Here is a 21,507-nt window from a genome sequence, read left to right as displayed (position 1 = left end):
TTAACTCTTTTAAATCGATATGAGAATCCTGTGGCAAATCACTTTGAAAGTCTGGAAGTATGAATCCACATCAGAGAGTCCATTAGTGGAGGATGCTGCAGTAAGGGAAGCCACAGCCACATTCTGTGCTCCTCTCGCTCAGATGAGGTTGTGGGCTGTGGTGATTAAAGACAGAACCATAAGTGCCTGCCGACACCTTCATGCCATTAACAGAGAGTGCCAAGCGAATGGCCAGCATAATGCTGCAGACTTTTCCAATTAGCTCATAAAAGCCCAATCACAAAGCAAGGCTTGGTAGGAACAGTCCCAGAGAAGCAAGAACATTCTCCCCAAGAGTCCTTCAAAATTCAAACCCCTCGGAGAGAAGAATATAGGCAAGGGAAAGGATATTTTTGTTACCTTCACCCAGACTAAAGCGCTGCAGAGTGAATTAATACATCTTAAAATGGCCCTTATGAAAATTGGATTTCCATTAAGTACCATAGCAAGGAATTTTAACAAGATAAAGGCTGATGTCTTGGCAGCCAATATGTGCTTTTCCTGCCATTAGAAAAGTCTAGCGCTCATAATAGGTGCAAATTAGAGTGTTTTCACAAAATTAACCTTATGGCTGTCGTTAATTTAAAGCAGATAAGACGTTGCTATTAAACATCACAGTAATGGAAAACATCTCAGTATAACAACAGCAAGAGACTCAATACATACAGTGGATAAGAGTGGACAAAATGATTAAAAGAATGTAGCAACGAAATGTCAACTGACAGATAAATAGATTTTTCATACAGAATTTAAGTAACACTTGAATTCACACAATTTTTTCCATTAGCATTTCTCTAAAAGCAGTATACGGAAGACAGAAGATATAAACTGTCTTAAAGGAGACATATTATGCCCCTTTTTACAATATGTAATATAAGTCTCTGGTGTCCCCAGAATGTGTCTAATCATGTGTTTTAAACCAGATGGGTTTAAACTTCTGATATACAGTTTTCTGAGCGCACACATCCGAAGCACACAGACATAAAGCGGCTGTCACAGCATGTGAGTGCTAAACTAAGTTCTCATTCACACACAAGTTTACGTTAAAAACACAGACGAGTTACAAAACAGTCGGTTATGTCTGTGAAGGTAAACTGCTGGGAAAGAAATTGCATGTTTATTTTAGATCTGTGTGGCAGCAGAAATATACATTAAATAAATCAAATCCACTGCTCTCTTGTCTCCTCTGAGGCTGAGACTCTAATAGTATTCTGTGCTCGTCTGTGCAGCCAAAGACAGAACAGTTAGCATGTTTTGCTCAAACTTTCACCATGTCATTAGAACTAATACACCGTTGTCACTTGCGAAATCAAAATGACGGCGCCGTGGGTGGAAACTTACAAATTAAGGGGCGGTAATATTATAATGAGATCCCTTTGCCACATCACCAAGGGAGCGAAATCAGACGCGCTGTTTCCTTGGTTGGTAGATGCACCGGAGACCAGATTATAGCACTTAAAACCTGGAAAAGTCAGATTTTCATGGTATGTCACCTTTAAACACCAGCTTGATCCAGCAGATGCTTCTATGTGATTGTGTATTTCTGAAATGAGAACAATGAGATAAAATTATGTGGTAAACTGTGTGTTGCTAACATATCTACAACAAAAATGTGTAAATTGTTAGCCTACATTTGACCTCTTTAACCAACATGGAGCCCCTAAATGAGGCTTTAAAACTGATTACCAGAAACATGTATAGCCTTTAAATCAGTGTTTCTCAACCCTGGTCCTGGGCGCCCCCCAACACTGCACATTTTGTATGTCTCCCTTATCTGACACCCATTTCAGGTCCTGGAGTTTCTTTTAATGAGCTAATGAGTTGAATCAGGTGTGTTTGATTAGAGAGACACGCAAAATGTGCAGTGCTGGGGGGCGCCCAGGATCAGGGTTGAGAAACGCTGCTTTAAATAATGGAGTTCAATGTAATTGGCTTACTTGTTTAATAATAATAATCGTCAGGTTTTCAAATAAAGTGAACTAAGGGTCCTGCACCAGCCGAGCAAGTAAAATTTATATGTATATACTATATGCACACCAAGGGGTATAAGAGTATATACAGACATAACTTTCTTAGGCACCAGTTGAGTAGTTTTTGCTCACACAGGTCATGAACCGAAACGTCTCTCGTGCTTTGCTGCCACCTTGTGGTGACATTAGGCTTCGCACTAACATCCGACCTTAAGCAAAATACTATCAAACTGAATCAACGATCAGAAATGTAGTCCTGTCAGCTGAAGGACCAAAGCAGGTGATCACAGATGGCTATATTTATACACTCATATCTAAGGATAACTTATTTATCCATGTAAATCCAAAGATTAAATGCGAATGACGACTGTGATACAGAACTGCAGTAAATGTTTTAAAATGGTGCTGGTCTTTAATACCTGTGATAACTGTTCTGACTTCACGTGCATCTGTTTCTAGCACATTCGGATTCAACAAGGTACATTTGTTATTATGGCATATTTAAAATCCAGCAAATAGGAATGAAATCACGACCTAGCAGTATTAACAAATCAATGACAAAGCATAGACAAACAAACCTTTGCGAAACCGCGTGATGACCCACCAAGTCGATGACGTAATATTGGCGCGCTTCGGCAGATATGATACCTTTGACGATTTATATAGGACCTATATATTTTTTTGTTTATCTTAATGTGGCTCCCCTGGCTGTTTTTAAATCTAAAACCAATAAAAAATACTTTTAAAAATATAAAAAATATATATAATATAAAGGTATAAAAAGATAAAGAAAATAACGAATAATATAAAGATCAAAAGATGTAAGTTTTGATCTGTACTCGTTTTCAGAATTATTACCGTTCTAAGCACCTTGAAGTAGCCTACAGGTTTGAATACAAATGTGTTTGTTGCAAATATTTTCTTCCCGCGATTCTAAAATGAGAGTTTGATTGTTCTCATTTGTAATATGACTCACTGAACCTATTGATTGTCTGCTTTGCAGGTTTACTCTCACAGTGCTGCCACAAGGTGCCGTCATATGACTTCAGTGCATTTGGTTCATCACACCACAAGGCGGCAGCCTAACATAAAACAACCCATCCAGCTAATTTCAAGATTAAACAATCAAATAATAATTTTAAAGCACAAATGAATAAAAAAAATCTCACTGCCTCAAAAAGTTTTTGTTGTTGTTTGTTTTTTTTATTTATTTAATAAGTAACAGTTAATCCCTGTGATAACTGTTCTGACCGCATGTGCACCTGTTTACTAGCACATTAGGATTCAAGGTACATTTGTGATAGTGCTAAAATCCCATTATTTGGACCTCATGTAAACTAATTTATGAAATATGGTTGAGATATTACTGCTGAGATGTTGTTTACTCAAAACACAACACCTGCACTCTCTCATATCTCTTATTCTTCATGTAATCAAATTTCAGCATGTTCTTAAGCAGTTTTCAGCACAGATTTTCATTCATGCTCATTCCTCACAGAACCTTTGGTTAAATCTGTAGTCCCTGGATACATTTTCTCAGCACAAGGCCGGTGTGCTGATTTCCCATTGCTTCTTGCATGGCTGTTGGTGTAAGTGGATGTGATTTTTTACCGAGGCTGAGATTGCTGTGGGTTTATAAGACCTCGGGCTTGCTATAATGGTGCGCTCTGGCAGATGTGATTAAGCTCTCGTACATAGTCTGACTAAGCACAAGTCTGTCTTTCTTTTGCACGTACACACATTCTCATTTACACATACTGTATATGCAGTGTTTTGGCATGGATTACGCTTGTTTATTTGATCTCTGTATATGCTGTGCTTAGCACTTATAAGGTAGTTGCAGGGTTTTATTTCAGGGCAACAGTGCCTCTTGAAATTACATGAGAAAATAATGGGCAGTACAACAATAAAACATATAAAATACTTCGAAATACGACATTAAACAATGTGAATGAGCTAGGTTTTAGTGACCACTCAGTTTGGTTAAATTAAAGGTGCATTTCCCAGGTTTAATGAGGTGCCTGTGACCTTCATTACAGCCAAGCATTTCATTAATGGTCAAATTAAAGTAATGGTCAAATTATTGTTAGTGTATCATTGTAGTTATTTCTGAAGCTATGTGAAAACATACAATGTAAAAGTGTAAGTCATTTCTCCCTCAGATCTAACAACTCTGGTACAGTGATCTGTCAGTTTGATTGACATCTAGGCTGATTCAGAGTTTTTGTCCCCATAGTCCCCATGTGGTGTGACATTCACCTAGTCTGACAACACATCTAATAGAAAAGAGCCAGCAACATGATTTCTCTAGGTTAAATTGGACTCTAGCAGATTTCTAACCATTTTAGTGTCACTACAAATGAATATGAAAATAAAATAAAAAAAATCTTATATTGTGGGAAAATATGTTTTTCAGCTTCAAACCTCTGTTCATATAATGAAGTTCAAAAGACCCAAACAACAAGATGATTTCCTGCTTAATGACACTGGGGGTCTGATTTAATTATTGTGGGTCAGGAAATGAGCAAATCAGATCTGGGCCAGAATATGTTCACTATTAAAGAAAATTTGCTTGAAATTTACTCACCCTCCGGCCATCTAATATGTGGATGAGTTTGTTTCTTCATCTGAAAAGATTTAGAAAAATGTACAATCACTTGCTCAAAAATGAATCCTCTGCAGTGAATGGGTGCCGTCAGAATGAGAGTCCAAACAAATGATAAAAGCATCACAATGTGAAAAAGTCTGTCCCCTGTTGTCCTCTCACACCAAACTGAAGAACTGTTTAGAACTGTTTTGGACTGTTTTCACTTCTACACGATGCTTGATCAGTGCATATTTCTCTCCTGATTCAGATGTGACAACTTTTTCACTGGAGAATGCAATATTATGAACAGAGGACTCGTAGTTTAGGTTTGAAGTTAAAAATGTCCTAATGAGGGATTTGTTTCTTACAAAAATGCAACTTTTCACTTCACGAAATGTTAAATTATAGAATGATTATGTGTTTGTTTTTATCAGCAGTTTGGACTCTCAATCTGACAGCACCCATTCACCCATCCATTGGTGATCAAGTGATTTTTTTTCACATTGTCATATTGTGTATTCAGAACTAAATAAAAGTGAGGTGCAAATCACTTCAGAATCTTGTTATGCTCTAACTAAATGTTTATTTTCTCCATCAAATAAGAGCACCTTGTTCAGGGCAGCTAACAGAGACCAAAGATTGCATCCACTGAAAATCACACCAGAGAATATCAAAATAGCAAATTAGTCCTAATATATCCGTTTGTACCGTTCATGTATGTATTTGGCTTGTAGCTTGAAGGACTTCAGGACATGGTACATTAACTGCCATGAAGATATTTCATTCTCAGTTAATATGGTTTATTTTCCTCTCTCTTTGAAGCATGTTTGCGCTGCCCACCCATTGTTTGTTATTTACATTTATTTTGTATTTACCCATCATTCCTTTCCCTTGCTCTGGGCCACTGTAGCAGAGTCCTAATTACATCAGATGCATGTGCAGTGAGGTAAGCAAAAACAAAGTTGACCTTTTCAGGTATATGCATTTCTTAATGTGCTTTGCAACTTATTGTAAGGCTCAGGGGAAGAGAGCACAGAGGTCTAGATGATATTAGATCTTTAATAGAACAGCAAGTATTTTGTTGGGATGTCTGTCTACACAGATTAGAATAGAATTATTTAGAGCTAAAAAGATCAGCTGCTTTAGATGGTAAATATGCATAGTATCAGATTTATGCATTTACATACTTCATGTCTTTGAAAAAAGCTGGTGTTGTGTGGTTTACTTGGATTATTGTGAACTCTCACTCATTTACTGCAGAGGATCCATTGGTGAGCAAGTGATGTAATGCTAAATTTCTCCAAATTTGCTCTGATAAAGACACATTCATCCACTGAGCGTGAGTACGTTTTCTGTAACTGGGTGAACTATTCCTTTAATACACAATTTTCACCATAATTAGTTGATCAGACCACCTGCTGAAGACTCTTTCTGTACAGTTCCAGTATTGTAACATCAACACCTGTCTTCATTATGCAGTTGCTCTGTTTAATTTCATATGACAACCTCTGTAAATGTATATACACATATTTAAGCATCTTTAATAGCACATAATTACTGTGCTGAATGATTAATTCACCGATTAGTGTAACACGTTAAAATGTATGGTGATTAATCTCATAGCTCATTGAGTGAGGGTAATTTCTGAAAGAAAAGTCATTAGACAGGTTGTTAGAACATATAGAATTATTTAGAGCTAAAAAGATCAGCTGCTTTAGATGGTAAACCAACCCGCCCTAAACTTGATCTCTAATAATATGCATAGTATCAGATTTATGCATTTACATACTTCATGTCTTTGAAAAAAGCTGGTGTTGTGTGGTTTACTTGGATTATTGTGAACTCTCACTCATTTACTGCAGAGGATCCATTGGTGAGCAAGTGATGTAATGCTAAATTTCTCCAAATTTGCTCTGATAAAGACACATTCATCCACTGAGCGTGAGTACGTTTTCTGTAACTGGGTGAACTATTCCTTTAATACACAATTTTCACCATAATTAGTTGATCAGACCACCTGCTGAAGACTCTTTCTGTACAGTTCCAGTATTGTAACATCAACACCTGTCTTCATTATGCAGTTGCTCTGTTTAATTTCATATGACAACCTCTGTAAATGTATATACACATATTTAAGCATCTTTAATAGCACATAATTACTGTGCTGAATGATTAATTCACCGATTAGTGTAACACGTTAAAATGTATGGTGATTAATCTCATAGCTCATTGAGTGAGGGTAATTTCTGAAAGAAAAGTCATTAGACAGGTTGTTAGAACATGAGGTTCTGACCAATTCGCAATGTTCCATTTACCTGTACTTTACTGCAGACTCAACACTTCTTAACTGAGTTTAAATAGGCCATATTGATCCATGCTCTATTTTCAAAAGCTTTGGGAATCAAAGCTGTTTGCTTGCACACACTAACAAGTTTGCTTGTACTTGATAGTGTGCAGTACATAACAATGTAGAAGTGATTTTCCAGTTTAATATCTATGAGTAACCTATTTGTATGTCGATTCCCTGAAAAGTGTAAACATTTTTGTTTGTTTGAGCAGACCAGCCCAACAACAGCAACACTGGCTCAACCAATGGAGTGAGTCTGGGGCGGGACTACCTGTTGGTTCTGACCAATAGTAGGTGAGGGGAGTGTTCAGATGTAGCACTTATAAGCAACAATCACATTTTTAAAAGTCATTCCAGTTTATCTGAATCCAATGGCCGTAGCATCCTTTTATTCAATATTTTCTCTGTGATTGAGCAGAAGGCTTGTTAAAGGACATGCTTTTGATGAATGGCTAATAGATCGACCTCATTAAGAATGACAATACTCATTGTGAAATGTGGTTTGTCTCCCTCTCTCTGTCTTCCTGTCCGTCTCCCTCCCTGTTTTCCTCCGTCCAATCAGTTTTGCCACACTGAATTAATCTGAGAAAGACGAGCGGACATCAATCACATTAGAGGGATGTGGCCTTGGAAGAATATCTCATTAAAGCTCATTCACATTGTACAAGGCCACATCCACCATTTCCAAGCCAGACACAATATTGTCAAGCCTTGATGGATGATTACAGCAAAAACCAGACGCGAAAATTAAAATCTGATGATTACCCACATCTGCCTGATGTTGTTTGTACAAGCTTTGTTTCCTAAATGCGTGTGATGTATGCGCTGATTGATTCTTTCTTTTTATCCCTTCAAATGTCAGGTTTGTCAGAGGTCAAAAAGCCAGGTTGTTGAAAGGGACGTGCTCAATCTGTCAGGAGCGAATGGGAGGTCTGCTCTCTGGTGCTGCTAGACATCTGTAATCCATCTTCTCCATGCAAATGTGAGGATATCATACAATAAATGTTATGAAAGTAGACTTCAGGTTATTATTCACAAGGAGTCACTGTATACGTAATTCTGCTGTCCTTGTTGTCAGTGTGTGTGATATGTACACAGATGGCAACTGCTCATGTGAAATACTGCCTGTCTAGTTTTTTGGTGTGATGTTTTGATGGCATTTGTAGTGTGCATTATGCTGTGTGTGAGCAGGTAACCTATGGGTTCGAGGTCAATTAAAGATGTCCTTCTGCAATCTGCACTCATTTTGGGCATCTCTGGTGGTCTGTAGCTCTAGACCCCACACACCTATTGTAACACACACACTGCTCTTGAACTGCCAGACCTAAATAGCCATTGATCGACTGGTTTTTGTATCATCCTCTTCCTTATTTTTCTCTTTTTCCCCACCGCTGTTTTCCCAGCAGTCTCCCGTTCCTGTGTGTGTATCTAATGAAACACCCTTCAGCCTAATACACTGGCAAGAGTTCATGATCAATATTCATTTATTCATGGCATTCCTCAACAATATTTGCTTTCGAGGAGTTGTAATCTATACAATTGTTTTTCATTTTTTGTATTTTAAAGGAACACAGTACGATTCAAAAGTTTGGGTCGGTAAGATATTTTTTTTGTTAAAAGAAGTCTCCTATGCTCAAGGCAGTATTTTTCTTATAAAATATACAAAACAGTAATATTATGAAATATTACTATAATTTAAAGTAAAGCGTTCTATTTTCATATATTTTAAAATGTAATTTATTCCTGTGATTTGCAAAGCTACATTTTTAGCAGTCATTACTCTGGTCTTCAGTGTCATATGATCCTTCAGAAATCAAATGTAATAATTTGGTGTTCAAGAAACATTTTTTCTTATTATCAATGTTGAAAAGAGTTGTGCTGCTTGATATTTTTTGGAAACCAGGAAACATTTTTTTCTTCAGTTTTTCTTCCAAAAACAGAAATCCTTTGTAACAAAGTCCCCAAAATTCTGAACGGTAGAGTAAATAAATCTGACAACTGGGGGAAAAAAATAGTCTTACCATCTTTAAGCATTCTGGACTGTAAATGAGGATGGAGGTACAAGTCTAGGCTCCAGAGGCTGCAGTACAGTAACCTGAGAAACCTACTTTACCTCAAGTTTAAGCTAAGATCAGCGAGCCTTTGCACAGAGCTCTCTCTAGAGGTGTCCGTTTCTTTCATCAGCATTCCTTGCTGTTTCTCTCTCAAGGGTTTCTAGGTCATCTTACTTCTAATTCACTTCACAATGTTTGCTGAGGGAAAACAGTTGTGCATAAATACATACACACACATACATTTATATATAAAATATGTACTGTTTTGTTATGTTATATTTTTGGTTTGTTCAAACTAAAAAAAAAAAAAAAAATTTTGTTGTTGCAAAGTGGGGACGTTACTGTAAACAGACAGTAATATCCCTCTAAAAGGCTTAGTGTATTAATTGTTATGAAAAAATGCTCACTGTGCCACTGTACACCGAGAGGATCGGATTTAATCTGCATCTCATGTCTCTGGCTACTCTTGCGCAAAAAATCCTGGGAGTATTAGGCCTACGTTGGAGAGAGTTTGAGTGTGAGTGTGCATTTGTGAAAACTAGAGGTCAGCACCATCTTAATCTGAAGAGACTTCTCTGTAGTGCCATTATGTGAACCATAGCTAATGAGAAGAGACTGGGCTCCAAGCTGAAGGTGACCCTCTGAAGCCCCTACCTGCTCTTTAGCACTGAATATAGAATCAGGAGACGGGACCTGATGACACGAATCTCCCCAATATGGCAGTTCCTCTTTCTGTGGAAGCAAGTGTAAAAGGCTGTGGCCGTGACTGTTCCCGCCTCTCCCTCCTAGCTCACGCCTCAGCATCCCACTGCACAAGCCTCTGGCCCTGTAGCCATGGTAACCAAATGAAGTAAATGCTTGCAGGAGGGTTCTCTTTTTCCACCCGTCATTGCCTAAGTGTTCTCACCATATCTTTTTTTAACTGCAGGTTTAAGTAGAACAGCTTTGGCACTTCTCTTGAAAGGGTAATCACACTTGCGTCACTGTCCACCCATTACTTTATGTTTTTTTTTTTCATGTGGGAAAATCCAAACATTGAAATCAGGGGCTGACCATCTGCTCTGTTATAAAACAGCAATGTGGGCAAACACCTGTGTCACATGAACTGGACCATGCTTTTAGTCTCCACAGCTGTAATCTGCATCAAAAAACATAATTTGTGTATGCAAACAGTGACTTGGATAAATTCAGAAGCGCAAGTAAAAGACCGGATACGCATTAAACCTTCGACCAGGCCGCTGGATTCCGCTTTTTGGGTTGGCGGGTGGGTCCTTACAGAGGTAAACTGAAATATGACGTTAATCCATTTGTGCATGAAAACTTTCAAGAAAAAAGGTTGTGAACTGTTCAGTTTACATATTGACAAAATTATATATAATTTTTTAGATAGATAATTAAAGGAATAGTTCTGCTAAAAATGTAAGTATACTCAGCTTCATGTTGTTTCAAATCTGAATGCAATGTTTAGTCTTCTGAAGCGATAGCTTTGTGTGGTGAAATGACCAAAAAAAGTACAAAATTGTATGCCTTTAAGTTTATTTCATTCTGCACCACAGGCACAGCATTTGATTTGAGAGCTACAGTAAAAAGATGATTTTCAGTCAATAATGGCTTACATTTTTATTGAATAGCCTTAGAACTCTTGTAATAGTCTTGTTTTTGTCCTTTTTTTGGCGTTGTATGGAAGAGCAGCATGAAGATTCTGCATGAAAAATAATGGCATACAGGTTCAGAACATCTCGAGGGTGAGTAAATAACATATACTGTATATATATATTAGAGTGAATTATCCCTTTAAGGTATATGTTTATTGGATTTAAAGGTTCACCTGAAAAAAGTTCACCTGAAAAGGAATATTTGGAGAGATTTTCTGAACCGACTCTGTGTTTCAGTCGATGTTAACCACATAAATGTTTTCGAAAATAATCTACTTTTGTGTTTCTCAAAAGAAAAAATGCATACAGATTTGGAACAACATGGTGAGTGAATGATTTTCTCAGAATTGCACAAAGCTTGGAGTCAATAACATTTCAACACCTGTCAATTGTCTTAAAGTGATGGGTGAATATTTGACAGTTAGAGAGAGAGAGAGAGAGAGAGAGAGAGAGAGAGAGATTAAAACTTAACTAAATATATTGTTTTCATCATTTTATTCTGCAGATCTACGACCAAACATGCTGTTATTGATTTCCGAGGGCATCGAGAGCTTAAGCCCCTGAGAAGTTATCTGTGGTCCTGACAGATTGCAGACATGACCTGACAGTTAATTATCATCCATGGAATGACGTCACAAGCGTTAATACTTGGGCGTGAAATTAGTAAATGTGGTGTCTCCTTTGTGTTTAGAACCCAGTTTCACAGTCATTGTGCCTAAAATGACAAAATCCATTAGATTCATGTCTAATCAAGCTTTACATGGAAACGTAACACTCAAACATGTCTGTTTTACAGAGCCTTAAGGCAGTGGTCTCAAACTCAATTCCTAAAGGGCCACAACTCTACAGAGTTTAGCTCCAACCAGCTCCAAAACACACCTGCTTGGACGTTTCTAGCGATGTGTGTTTGATTAGGGTTGGAGCAAAACTGCAGAGCTGTGGCCCTCCAGGAATTGAGTTTGAGACCAATGCCTTAAGGGAATGATAAGAAAAATGAAATAGAAAAAAAAAATTAATTGTAAAGAAATAAAAGATCAGTCGAAAATAGTTTACTGTTTAATATGATATTGTATTTCATCAACAATGCACTGCCATGTGGAGCAAAAAACAAAGTACTGGATGATGTTGCCATTGGGTCATGCAGGAAAAACCCTCAATTAAATTTTTCCCTCTTTCTTTGTACTGTAACTACACAGTAGTTGGTTTTCTAGGTATATGGTGTTCAGTTAAGACAGAGAACAAATATACTCCACGTTATGATGGAACACACATCTTTACTACATCGCTCAGCGTGACAGTTGCTGGGAGCTCTGGGCTCTTTTCAAACGACAAATACTGAATTCAGAAACAGACGGTACAGCAATGAACACGCCATATTTTACTTGCTATGGTAGACAATGAAGGAAAGTATTGATTATGGAAATTTGATGCATTTTGTCATTGCAAATGTCATTATTCGGTTACACTTTATTTCGATAGTCCACTTTAGACATTCTACTAACTCTAAGTAACTTTGTAACTACATGTCAACTAATTCTCATTCATTTGCAACTACATGTCTACTAACTCTCAAGAGTAGACTGTTAGGGTAGGTTTAGGGTTAGTAGAATAAGTTGACAAAGAAATTGTTAGAAGATATTAAGCAGACAGTCTACTAATACTCTACTAACTGCTAGTTGACATGTAGTTGCAAAGTTACTTACTGTTAATAGAATGTCTAAAGTGGACTATCGAAATAAAGTGTTACCCATTATTCAACCGATCCGTGCAAAATCAGCTACTGTTCTGTTTGTAGCACTAAAAACTTTCAGGTCATGAGTTCCCTCAGGAATTTCAAATAAGTTAGCAGTTTTTGATTTATGAGTTAACAATTTAAAATATAAAGATGCTTAATTTACAACTGATTCTCCTTATATCAACCTTTGCTTTCTTTTTTGCACATTTCACATTTGAGGTTTGACTGTGTATACATTGATGTCTATTCATATAGTTTACTCTCATTATTGTTATTACTTTATATTTCTTGTTTTATTTATAACGCAATTCAAAAAACTAATTTGAAATTCTAACGGGAAGCCATGCTGAGGTCTGCAAAAAAAAAAAAAACTGACGTAATGACTGAACAGCTCTATTGTCATGGCATAGTAAGTGTCTATAACATGTAATTGTTTTTAATTTGAATTTTTTTAACTATAATGCCTCATTTCACTTGCAAATACAAAGTTTTTTTTTTTTACTGGTTGACTGAACAGCTGTTTCAGAATATATGTGGAAAAAAACAAAAAATCATTCAATATGACAATATGACAATATGAACGTACAGTGGCCTCAAAACATATTCGGACACTTAAGTGGCACTTAAAAATGTGTGAACATCATTTTGTTAGAAAACAAAATATGTGACATCAGTAAATGAAGAATGCAGAACCTTTTGTCAGTCCAAATTTCACTTTTCTGGGACTTTGTTGCAATCGCATTTTACCATTTTTTTTATTGTGTATATATTTAATTCAATTACAATTTTTGATAATATTATATAATAATTTTTTTTATTTTTATTTAAACCAAACAGGCATCTTTTGCTTGGTTCAGTATTTTGTTACATATTGCAATGTCCGACTTAAATGCCCATATATGTGTATGCCTTTTCAAATATACTTTTAAGACATAAATAATTGAATAATACAATGACATTTGTAGAATGAACTTATCTTCATCTCATAGATATTGTCTTTAGTCACATTAAGGACATTATATATCATTATATGTGAGTAGTACAATAATTACACTAAATAAATGTAATCTTGCTAAGATCACAAACTTTCTTTAAAGAAAATAAATATATATTTCAAAACACATTAACCTCAGTCCCTCAATCAAAGCATTCTTTGGCAGATCTGGGCTGAACCAGTGTACCTGGTGGTTTGAGGGCCGATGTCAGGTAGGACCATTTTAAAGTGCGGTATTTGACACGACTATTCACATTAAGCTCTATACTTTCAATTACAGGTAATGCTTTCTGAAATCTCTCTAAGGTCTAAGTTATTTTTTCCCGTCTTTCAAACTTGAAGGAAAATGGCTTCTATCATGTATACATGGCTGTATAAAGCTGCAACATTACCTTGCATGCGATAATTCCTCACCATCGATCATTAGTGCTTGTTTGAATCATTGCTGTCTACCTGTGCTAATTTGGCACAATCAACAAGTAGCACAGTTGTATTTGGCTAACTTTATATTGACTACATGAAGGGAAATTCTACGGACACGAGTATTCAACAACACTGAAACTCTACTGCAGGACAAGATCTCAAAGAATTTCCTTTAACAAGTAAATCCCTGGAAGTTTGCATACTAAGGCTTGCTTTCATACCAAATATCCTTTGATTTTGAGGGTACTGCGTCCCTACTAATCACTTTATTAGTGCTGACACTATCAATCAGGTTATTTCTGCTCGAGTTCTACCTGGTCTCTGTTCAGTCACGCTGTTTGTTTGAACTCTGTCAGGAACTGGCAGCTCTGAATCAGATTGAAGGTCGTTCAGCTCTAAACCCCCTCCTCATTCTTCACTCTCCTCCTCGTCTCCTTTAGTACCCTTGCTCCAGCGCTGAAAGCAGTGGACGGTGGACGCCAGGAAGAAGCTGGCCATGATGGCGGCCACTGAGACGGAGATGCCCGAGAAGATGATGATGAGGAAATCAGTGAGGGTGAGGGTGATCTGGCACTCCCGAAAACTGTCCTGGGAGAGCCGGCTGAGAGACACGCGGCGTCCGTCGGTGGGCAAGGAACACTCCATACCCTCTATACCTGTATAAACAGCACAAAAACAGTATAATAAATTGTAGTTTTTAGTTAGAGTGAGATCTGATATTTGTATTAAAATCATTAGTACATGTGATTTTGTGTAAGACTCTACATTACAATGGTTAGATCAATGCATATGGTTTCTATAAAATAAAATACAGCATTTTTTATGAACAGTTGCTTAGGTCTAAAAACCCTTGCAGTCTTCTTCTGACTATATGTTTTACTGCATGGGTTCTGGGTAATAGTCTGCATTAGAGTGTGGGGTCGGCAAAAGGGCACACTGAGCTTCAAAAGGGGGCACTTATGAATCATAAAATAATAATGGTTAAATGATATGGTTTCCGGGGTTGTGCATTTAAAAACAAAATATATATTGTGTGTTTGAGTGGTCCAGACGTTACAGATATTTATAATTTCTATTACAAACAAATGCTGTTCTTTTGAATTTCTATTCATCAAAGAATACTGAAAAAATGCATGACAGTTTCCACAAAAATATTAATCAGTACAACTGTTTTCAGCATTGATTATAATAAGAAGTGTTTCTTGAGCAGCAAATCAGCATATTCAGAATGATTTCTGAAGGATCATGTAACACTGAGGACTGGAATAATGGTGCTGAAAATTCAGCTTTGCCATCACATGAATCAATTATATTTAAAATATATTCAAATAGAAAACAGTTATTTTAAATTGTAATAGTATTCACAATATTACTGGTTTACTGTATTTTTGATCAAATAAATGCAGCTTTGGTAAGCTAAGAGACTTTTTTCAAAAACATAAAAAAATCGTACTGACCCTAAACCTTTAAACGACAGTGTAGATGTGCCGATTTTATTTTTATTTTTCAATTCAGGTAAATATTTTCTTTCTGTCATTCCAATGCAGTTTCCTGTCTAGTGTGAGCATTTCAATTCTAATTCAAACTCATTGAACTGAAAAGGAGCCAATTCTTAAACTCTGAGCCCCGATATACTGTATAAACATGCATATTGTCTGAATATCTCATATTTTAATAATGATATCTCATTAGACTAAATACACAACAGATATATAACATAATGATAACATAATGACAGTAATAGTACAGCTTTATTAGTTAACATTCAAGGACTGGACAACTGTACTGTATGGTCATTCAGATCAGATTCATCTGACACAAATGGAATCCCTGGACTCATTTCAAGACATTTTTGAATATTATAGATGGAAACGAAATGGCAGGGGGCTAATGAGATGGCCTAAAATAGCTCTCATGTTTATTTATGCCACTATTTGACCAGGACAGGAGTCAGATTGTCAGCGCTCACTCATTTAAAACATCACACACACACACACACACACACTCAGCATGCCCCCGCTGATTCACTGCTGCGTGTTAATGAGACTGAATCAAGGGCATATAAGACTTGGGCACATCGACAGCACATAATCATGAAATCCACAAAGAGGAATATCCGACAACAGCTTTCAGCTGCACAGAGAAATATAATCAACTCGCATTGTATAAATGTAAATTATATATTTGTGTATGCTAGTAGATGTTAATAAGAGTGTGATTAGAGTTTACATGGAGGAATTTAACAGAGAAAAACGCATCTTCGTCTAAATGAGTGGAAAACAAAAAGAAATAAGAAAGAAAAGTAAATGAGTTCTGAAGACGATATCAAGGCAGGCTTGTTTTCTTCTATGGCTGATTGCTTAGACGCAAGAAATAAAACAGCAGGAGCATATCATGAGATCCAAAGATGATAAAAACAAGCAACGGGCTTTTCACTCGTTTCTCTCTCTCGCAGTCAGAACGTGCAGTCTCACAGAAGCATGGGAGTGATGACATGTTTGCTTTCATTGCTTTTAACAGCCAGGTCATCTGATGCACTGGAGCGTGAGGCTCTGTGTGGGAGATGTAACTATATCCAGAGCTAACTCACAGTTTGTGTGGGATATCTGCACAACGTCAGAAGACGACAGAGGTGTGAATCTAGCTTCTCTCATTTTCTTCACTTGCTCTGTAATGTAAAACGCTGCAAGCATTTACATGGTTTAACTAATATTTTACAGTAAATTACCATATTTCGAATTTTACTATGAAATCAGTGCACACAAGGTCATTTTCACTCAATAGGGGAATACCATAAGGCCTTGCATTTAATTTTCAAAATAATGTATAACTGTATAAAAATGTATAATATTAATTCTTCATTTTGTTCACCCATATTTAATCACCTGGGCCAAATGATAAAGGATTTGCTGACTCACAAATGACAGTTTAACAGCAATTTACCATAATAGTTCTGAAATTAATTCCATTTCAATATGACTGTGATTTTATGATATATAACATTATAAGTAATAGCCAGTAATATGCTGTCACATTCACAGTCAGATGTTTTACAGTGTGCATTAAACTGACGTGTAATTTCATTTATAAGGACTTGATGTAACAATTAAAGCCTATGAAGACATTTTAAATTAATGGTTGTTGCAGACATGCCTCAGCCTCAGTCCTGACACCAGCCAGCCTTGTGCTTTTATTATGCACTGAAACGCATGTTAGTTTCTGACAAGTCAGTACAGAGGAAATGTTCACAAATTACCAGTTGAAAACGGAAGCATGTTGGCTGGTAATCATAGACAGTTGTAAACTGATACACTCTGCAGACCTTGAGGTTGTCAGGATGTTATTCACAGAACAATATTAGTCCGATATCTCGTGACATTAGTCAGCAGTCCTCCATGACAGCCACTGACTTGTCATCTGAGCACCATCATCACAGGTCATGAGATTAACAACTTTTGTGGAGCTGTTGACAGATATTTAGCAGGGAACATTACAATGCTAATACTTCCACAGAAACTGGAGTGCATTTTTTTGCGTAAAATGACTAGCTTCCAAGATAAATACATTTTGTGGGATAAATTCCCTGCAGGTATCAGGCATAAAATGTTGATATGATTAACACAAAGGTGGGTGGACGCTACTGGAGACAAATGTAATGGAAAACCTCAAGCACTGGAGTGCTGCGTAGTTGATCTTTAGCTTATTAAAATGTAATACACAAAACATACATCGTTCTATGTCTAAATATGTATCCTAATTTTTTTTCTAACCCCCAGGCAGTCATCTTAAAATAACCATTAAAATATATACAAAACACACATACTTTCTACATGTACATCTAAACATTTCTCTTATTTTTTGGTCAAATAATCATCAAATTGGTTATTAAAATACACATAATAAACAAAATATAGACCGATAGGTTCTACATCTCTCTCTCTCTCTCTCTCTCTAAAATGCAAAATATACATAGTTTTATGTCTAAGCATTTCTCCTTGTTTCTTTCTTTCTTTCTTTCTTTCTTTTTGTCAAGTAATCATCAAATTGATTATTAAAATATATGTAACGTACAAAACATAGGCCTACATAGGTTTTGTCTAAGCATTTGTCTTATTTTATTTTATTAGTTTTCATCTGGTAATGGTCTTACATTATATATATTACACACACACACACACACACACACACAGACTATACAGTTTCTATGTCTAAACATATCTCTTAATCTTTTTCTGTATATTTAAAGCAATTAAATCATCATATTAATTATTAAAAATATATTGTACAAAATGTAGAACTACTAGTTTCTCTGTCTAAACATTTTTCTTCTTTTTCTTAGTTTTTGTCAGGTAATAATCTTTAACTATTTATATATATATATATATATATATATATAATTTATCAGCCTTGTTTTTTTTTCTTAAATATTTCTCAAGTGACAAGCAATTTAGGCTAGCATTAGCTAATCTACAAGCACATAGGATTTGTTTTCTTTAATTATTTTTTATTAATGTGTGTTTCATGGTTTTATTTCCAAGAAGGAAGAGGATGGGATTCAAGCCGGACTCAAAACTCATATCACCTGCTTGAGCACAATGTCTCAATTGCTGCAACACATCTCCGACTGTAAACTGTTTTACTTTGTAATGTCCCCAGTGACCTCACATCATTTACATATGAATTTCTCTTCCATTTTTAAGTAAGAGTCTATGTATCTGTGTATTGATTTTCACATCAGATTCGAGAGCAAGTCTGAAATGTGTGCTTGGAGAGTCCATCTGTGCCTTAGTGTCAGGATAACTCGCTGGAGGATGAAGGAGATAAATTGCCTGTATTTATATTCACATAGCTTCGTCACACACTCACCGCTCTGCTAACTTCAGACAGTGGCCTCTGGCACTTTAAGAGGCTATTCTCTTTGATCATGTGACCCCCACCTGTCTCTTTAGGTTGATTAATGTTGCTTAAGACTTCACAAATACCTGCTCAAGATGTAATTTTTTCTTCTATTTTCGCTCTTAGGAAATGGATAGCACAGGCTGTGTTCATAGAGAGAAATTAATCAATACTCAGTGTGGCAGGAAATATTCTTGACCTCAGCGCATCATGACCTGGTTAAGGTTGGTAAATGATTTATTTCCGGTTACTGTACTTGCCCAGGGAGCCTGCTATATGGAAGCTTGCTACATTTCGTGGAAATTAGGTTTCTGAAATTTCAATCATATTTATGTGTCCTCGGGTGCACTGCATGTGCCACGGTTCAAGGAGATTTTAAACACTGTTTGAGATTTATATGTTTTGTTGACGGAGGACAAAAACAGGCAAAAGCAGCATGTCCTGAAGAGCCTGAGGAAATGTCCAATATGTTTGTTTTCTGAAAGTTAAGTTTCAAGTTTATTTAAAGGAACTGTTCCACTAGGGATGCTCTGATTGATGTTCACCTACCATAAAAAAGTAAGCTGAAAAGTGGAGCAGCTAATATTATTCAGAGCTCTTAAAGGGGAGTGTTTGATTTTTATAACATTTAAAGGGGAAGAATGAGTCAGAACATTTTAAAGGCAAAGCATTTGAAATGTAAAATACTACATTCTGACTTTTACAGAATTAGATAAATGGGCAATATTACACGAGTAGCCGTGCAATATTGTTGTATATCAGCACTGCTGTGATTGGCACGAGGCCAGAGTGTCTTTAAAAACCCTCTTTTGTGTGAACTACTTCCTTCTGTAATTCAAATCTGAATTTTACAGTTTCAGAGCTGAGCCCAAGCCTCCGTTTCTATTTCGAAAACGTCACTGTAGAACTAGTAATGAAGGAACACTGAGTTGCTTCATTGAAAACTTATTGTAATTACTGATTTTAAAGCTCACTGTAGAGTATTATGAGAGAGATGGACTGAGCGAGTGTGATTACCTGCATCTGATACAGCCTTCATTCTTCAGCTCAATCTCATTAATTTGAATGTCCGCTGAGGGAAAGCGATATCTTTGTCTAATAAGATTTCCGATGACAGCACTGCTCAGTGCAGTTGTTGGCTGCATCTTAAAAGGTGTTGTTACTGTAAAAATTATTTAGTAAAAATAACTTCCTAGTTTACAACCCTGTTTCAGTCTCTTTCAATATAAAAGTCCTTACTGCTGAGTCTCTCATAAAAACTGTTACTTGTCGCCATCTAATAGCGGAATAATGTAACTAAAGTCACCATCATGAACACACACACCGTTTCCTAATACTAAATACTATTATTCAATACTACAATATTATTTATTGCAATATAATATTTAATGAACAACAACAGCCATCATAACAGTTATATAGATTAGATTATATATTATATTATATTAGATCCATGCATTACAGTAGGTCTTAATATAGATCTGTCTCAATGTTAATCAACCATTAAAAGAAAAGATGGAATCACTCGCTGCTCTTGATTAAATTACTGTTTATTTTCTTTGATCTTATTTTTAATAACAAAGATAAAATAAAAAAATTGCTATATTTTTATTAATAATATAGTAATTATTATTAAGAAAATAACTGAAGGAAATATGCAAGGTTGCTTGGTGATTTTTCTTTGGAATCTTTAGAAAACTTAAACTCGATTTTTCTCAATATCAACTCTGCTGACTGGCCTTCAAATGGCTGTAGTTCAGTCATTGCTGGTCTGATTCCAACAACTTTTTCAACATTTTGAAGGTATTGCAATGTAGAATGTGAAAATATTTTTTTTTGAAAATGTGCGTATTCCTACTCATTTTGCCAGCACAGGTCACATTTAGGCTGAATGACTTCTGTTTCTAAACTTTGCATCTTACATTTTATTTCAGGTACATGTTAACGCTGCAATCTATGTAAAATAGACTAGGTATTTTCACACCCTCGGCTGTGAAAGCAGAGCTGTGAACACTCAAACCGGTCAGATTCCCGGATAGCGCTAAGAGGCCCAGAGGAAAACTATCATACTCGCTCGCTTTTAATGAGAAGATCTGAGACAAGCTGTGCCTATACGGTGTCAGGCTCTCTCTCGTGAGTGCCAAAAGGTAGTCTTCTGTCTAACATGGGTTCGATAGCTGAGATTAATCACGCAGATTTTCTCTGACCTTTCAACCTAAATAAGTTTTTGCTACAGGGAGTAAGCCTGATTCTGTCAGTTTTAACATTTAATGTGACCCTGTTATACACCTGAGCAGTGTTGCTTCAAATCTGATAATGCGCCACTTTCAATTGTCAGCATGGCGAGCTTTTATGAGCCACACAGAAGATCACACTGTTATCCTTTGTCAAAGCTCATTCTTTGACAAAGGTATTTTGGAGGGCCAAAATTGTTCCTCTCTTGCTTACATCCATATTTTACTCCCTAAACCAATGTGTTATTGTCAAACATGAATTAGAGGATGAATGCCACCCCCTCTGGAGACTGAAAAAAAAGTAGACTGCAACTTAATATATGATGTTTTATTAACAAAGTTCGGGAGGATCACATTCAGATAATCAACCAATTCAGCACAGGTGGAGCTCGTTTAGATAATCAATATATATATATTAGGGGTGGAACGGTTCAACCTACTCACGGTTCGGTTTGTATCACGGTTTTAGAGTCATGGTTTCGGTACGGTTCGGTATGTGCTATGTTTAGGGAAAAAATAAAAAATAAAGAAAATAAGAATAATCTAACTACAAGCAACAGCACAAATAAATAC

General features: G+C 36.3%; 1 protein-coding gene across 2 annotated transcripts in view; it reads right to left on the bottom strand.

Moving 5' to 3' along the window:
• Positions 1–530: 530 nt before the first annotated feature.
• Positions 531–21,507, bottom strand: part of lrrc38b (leucine rich repeat containing 38b) — a 38,989-nt gene continuing 18,012 nt past the window's right edge. The window contains exons 2-4 of one of the 2 annotated variants that reach the window (XR_001638397.1): positions 14,052–14,460; positions 10,874–10,876; positions 531–540 (exon numbers count right to left, since the gene is read on the bottom strand). Coding sequence is in view for 1 of the 2 variants with exons in the window: in XM_016537813.1 (XP_016393299.1) it covers positions 14,213–14,460 (248 nt within the window). In the remaining variant the exon portion in view is untranslated. Of the gene's footprint in view, positions 541–10,873; positions 10,877–13,464; positions 14,461–21,507 lie in introns of those variants that run through there. The other variant, XM_016537813.1, reaches the window with a different exon arrangement.

The sequence above is a fragment of the Sinocyclocheilus rhinocerous genome, unplaced genomic scaffold (assembly GCF_001515625.1).
Source record: "Sinocyclocheilus rhinocerous isolate Xijiao unplaced genomic scaffold, SAMN03320098_v1.1 scaffold576, whole genome shotgun sequence".
In the NCBI taxonomy this organism is placed as follows: domain Eukaryota; kingdom Metazoa; phylum Chordata; class Actinopteri; order Cypriniformes; family Cyprinidae; genus Sinocyclocheilus; species Sinocyclocheilus rhinocerous.
Note: the sequence above shows the minus strand (reverse complement) of the source record. Positions and strands in the feature narration are given on the sequence as shown.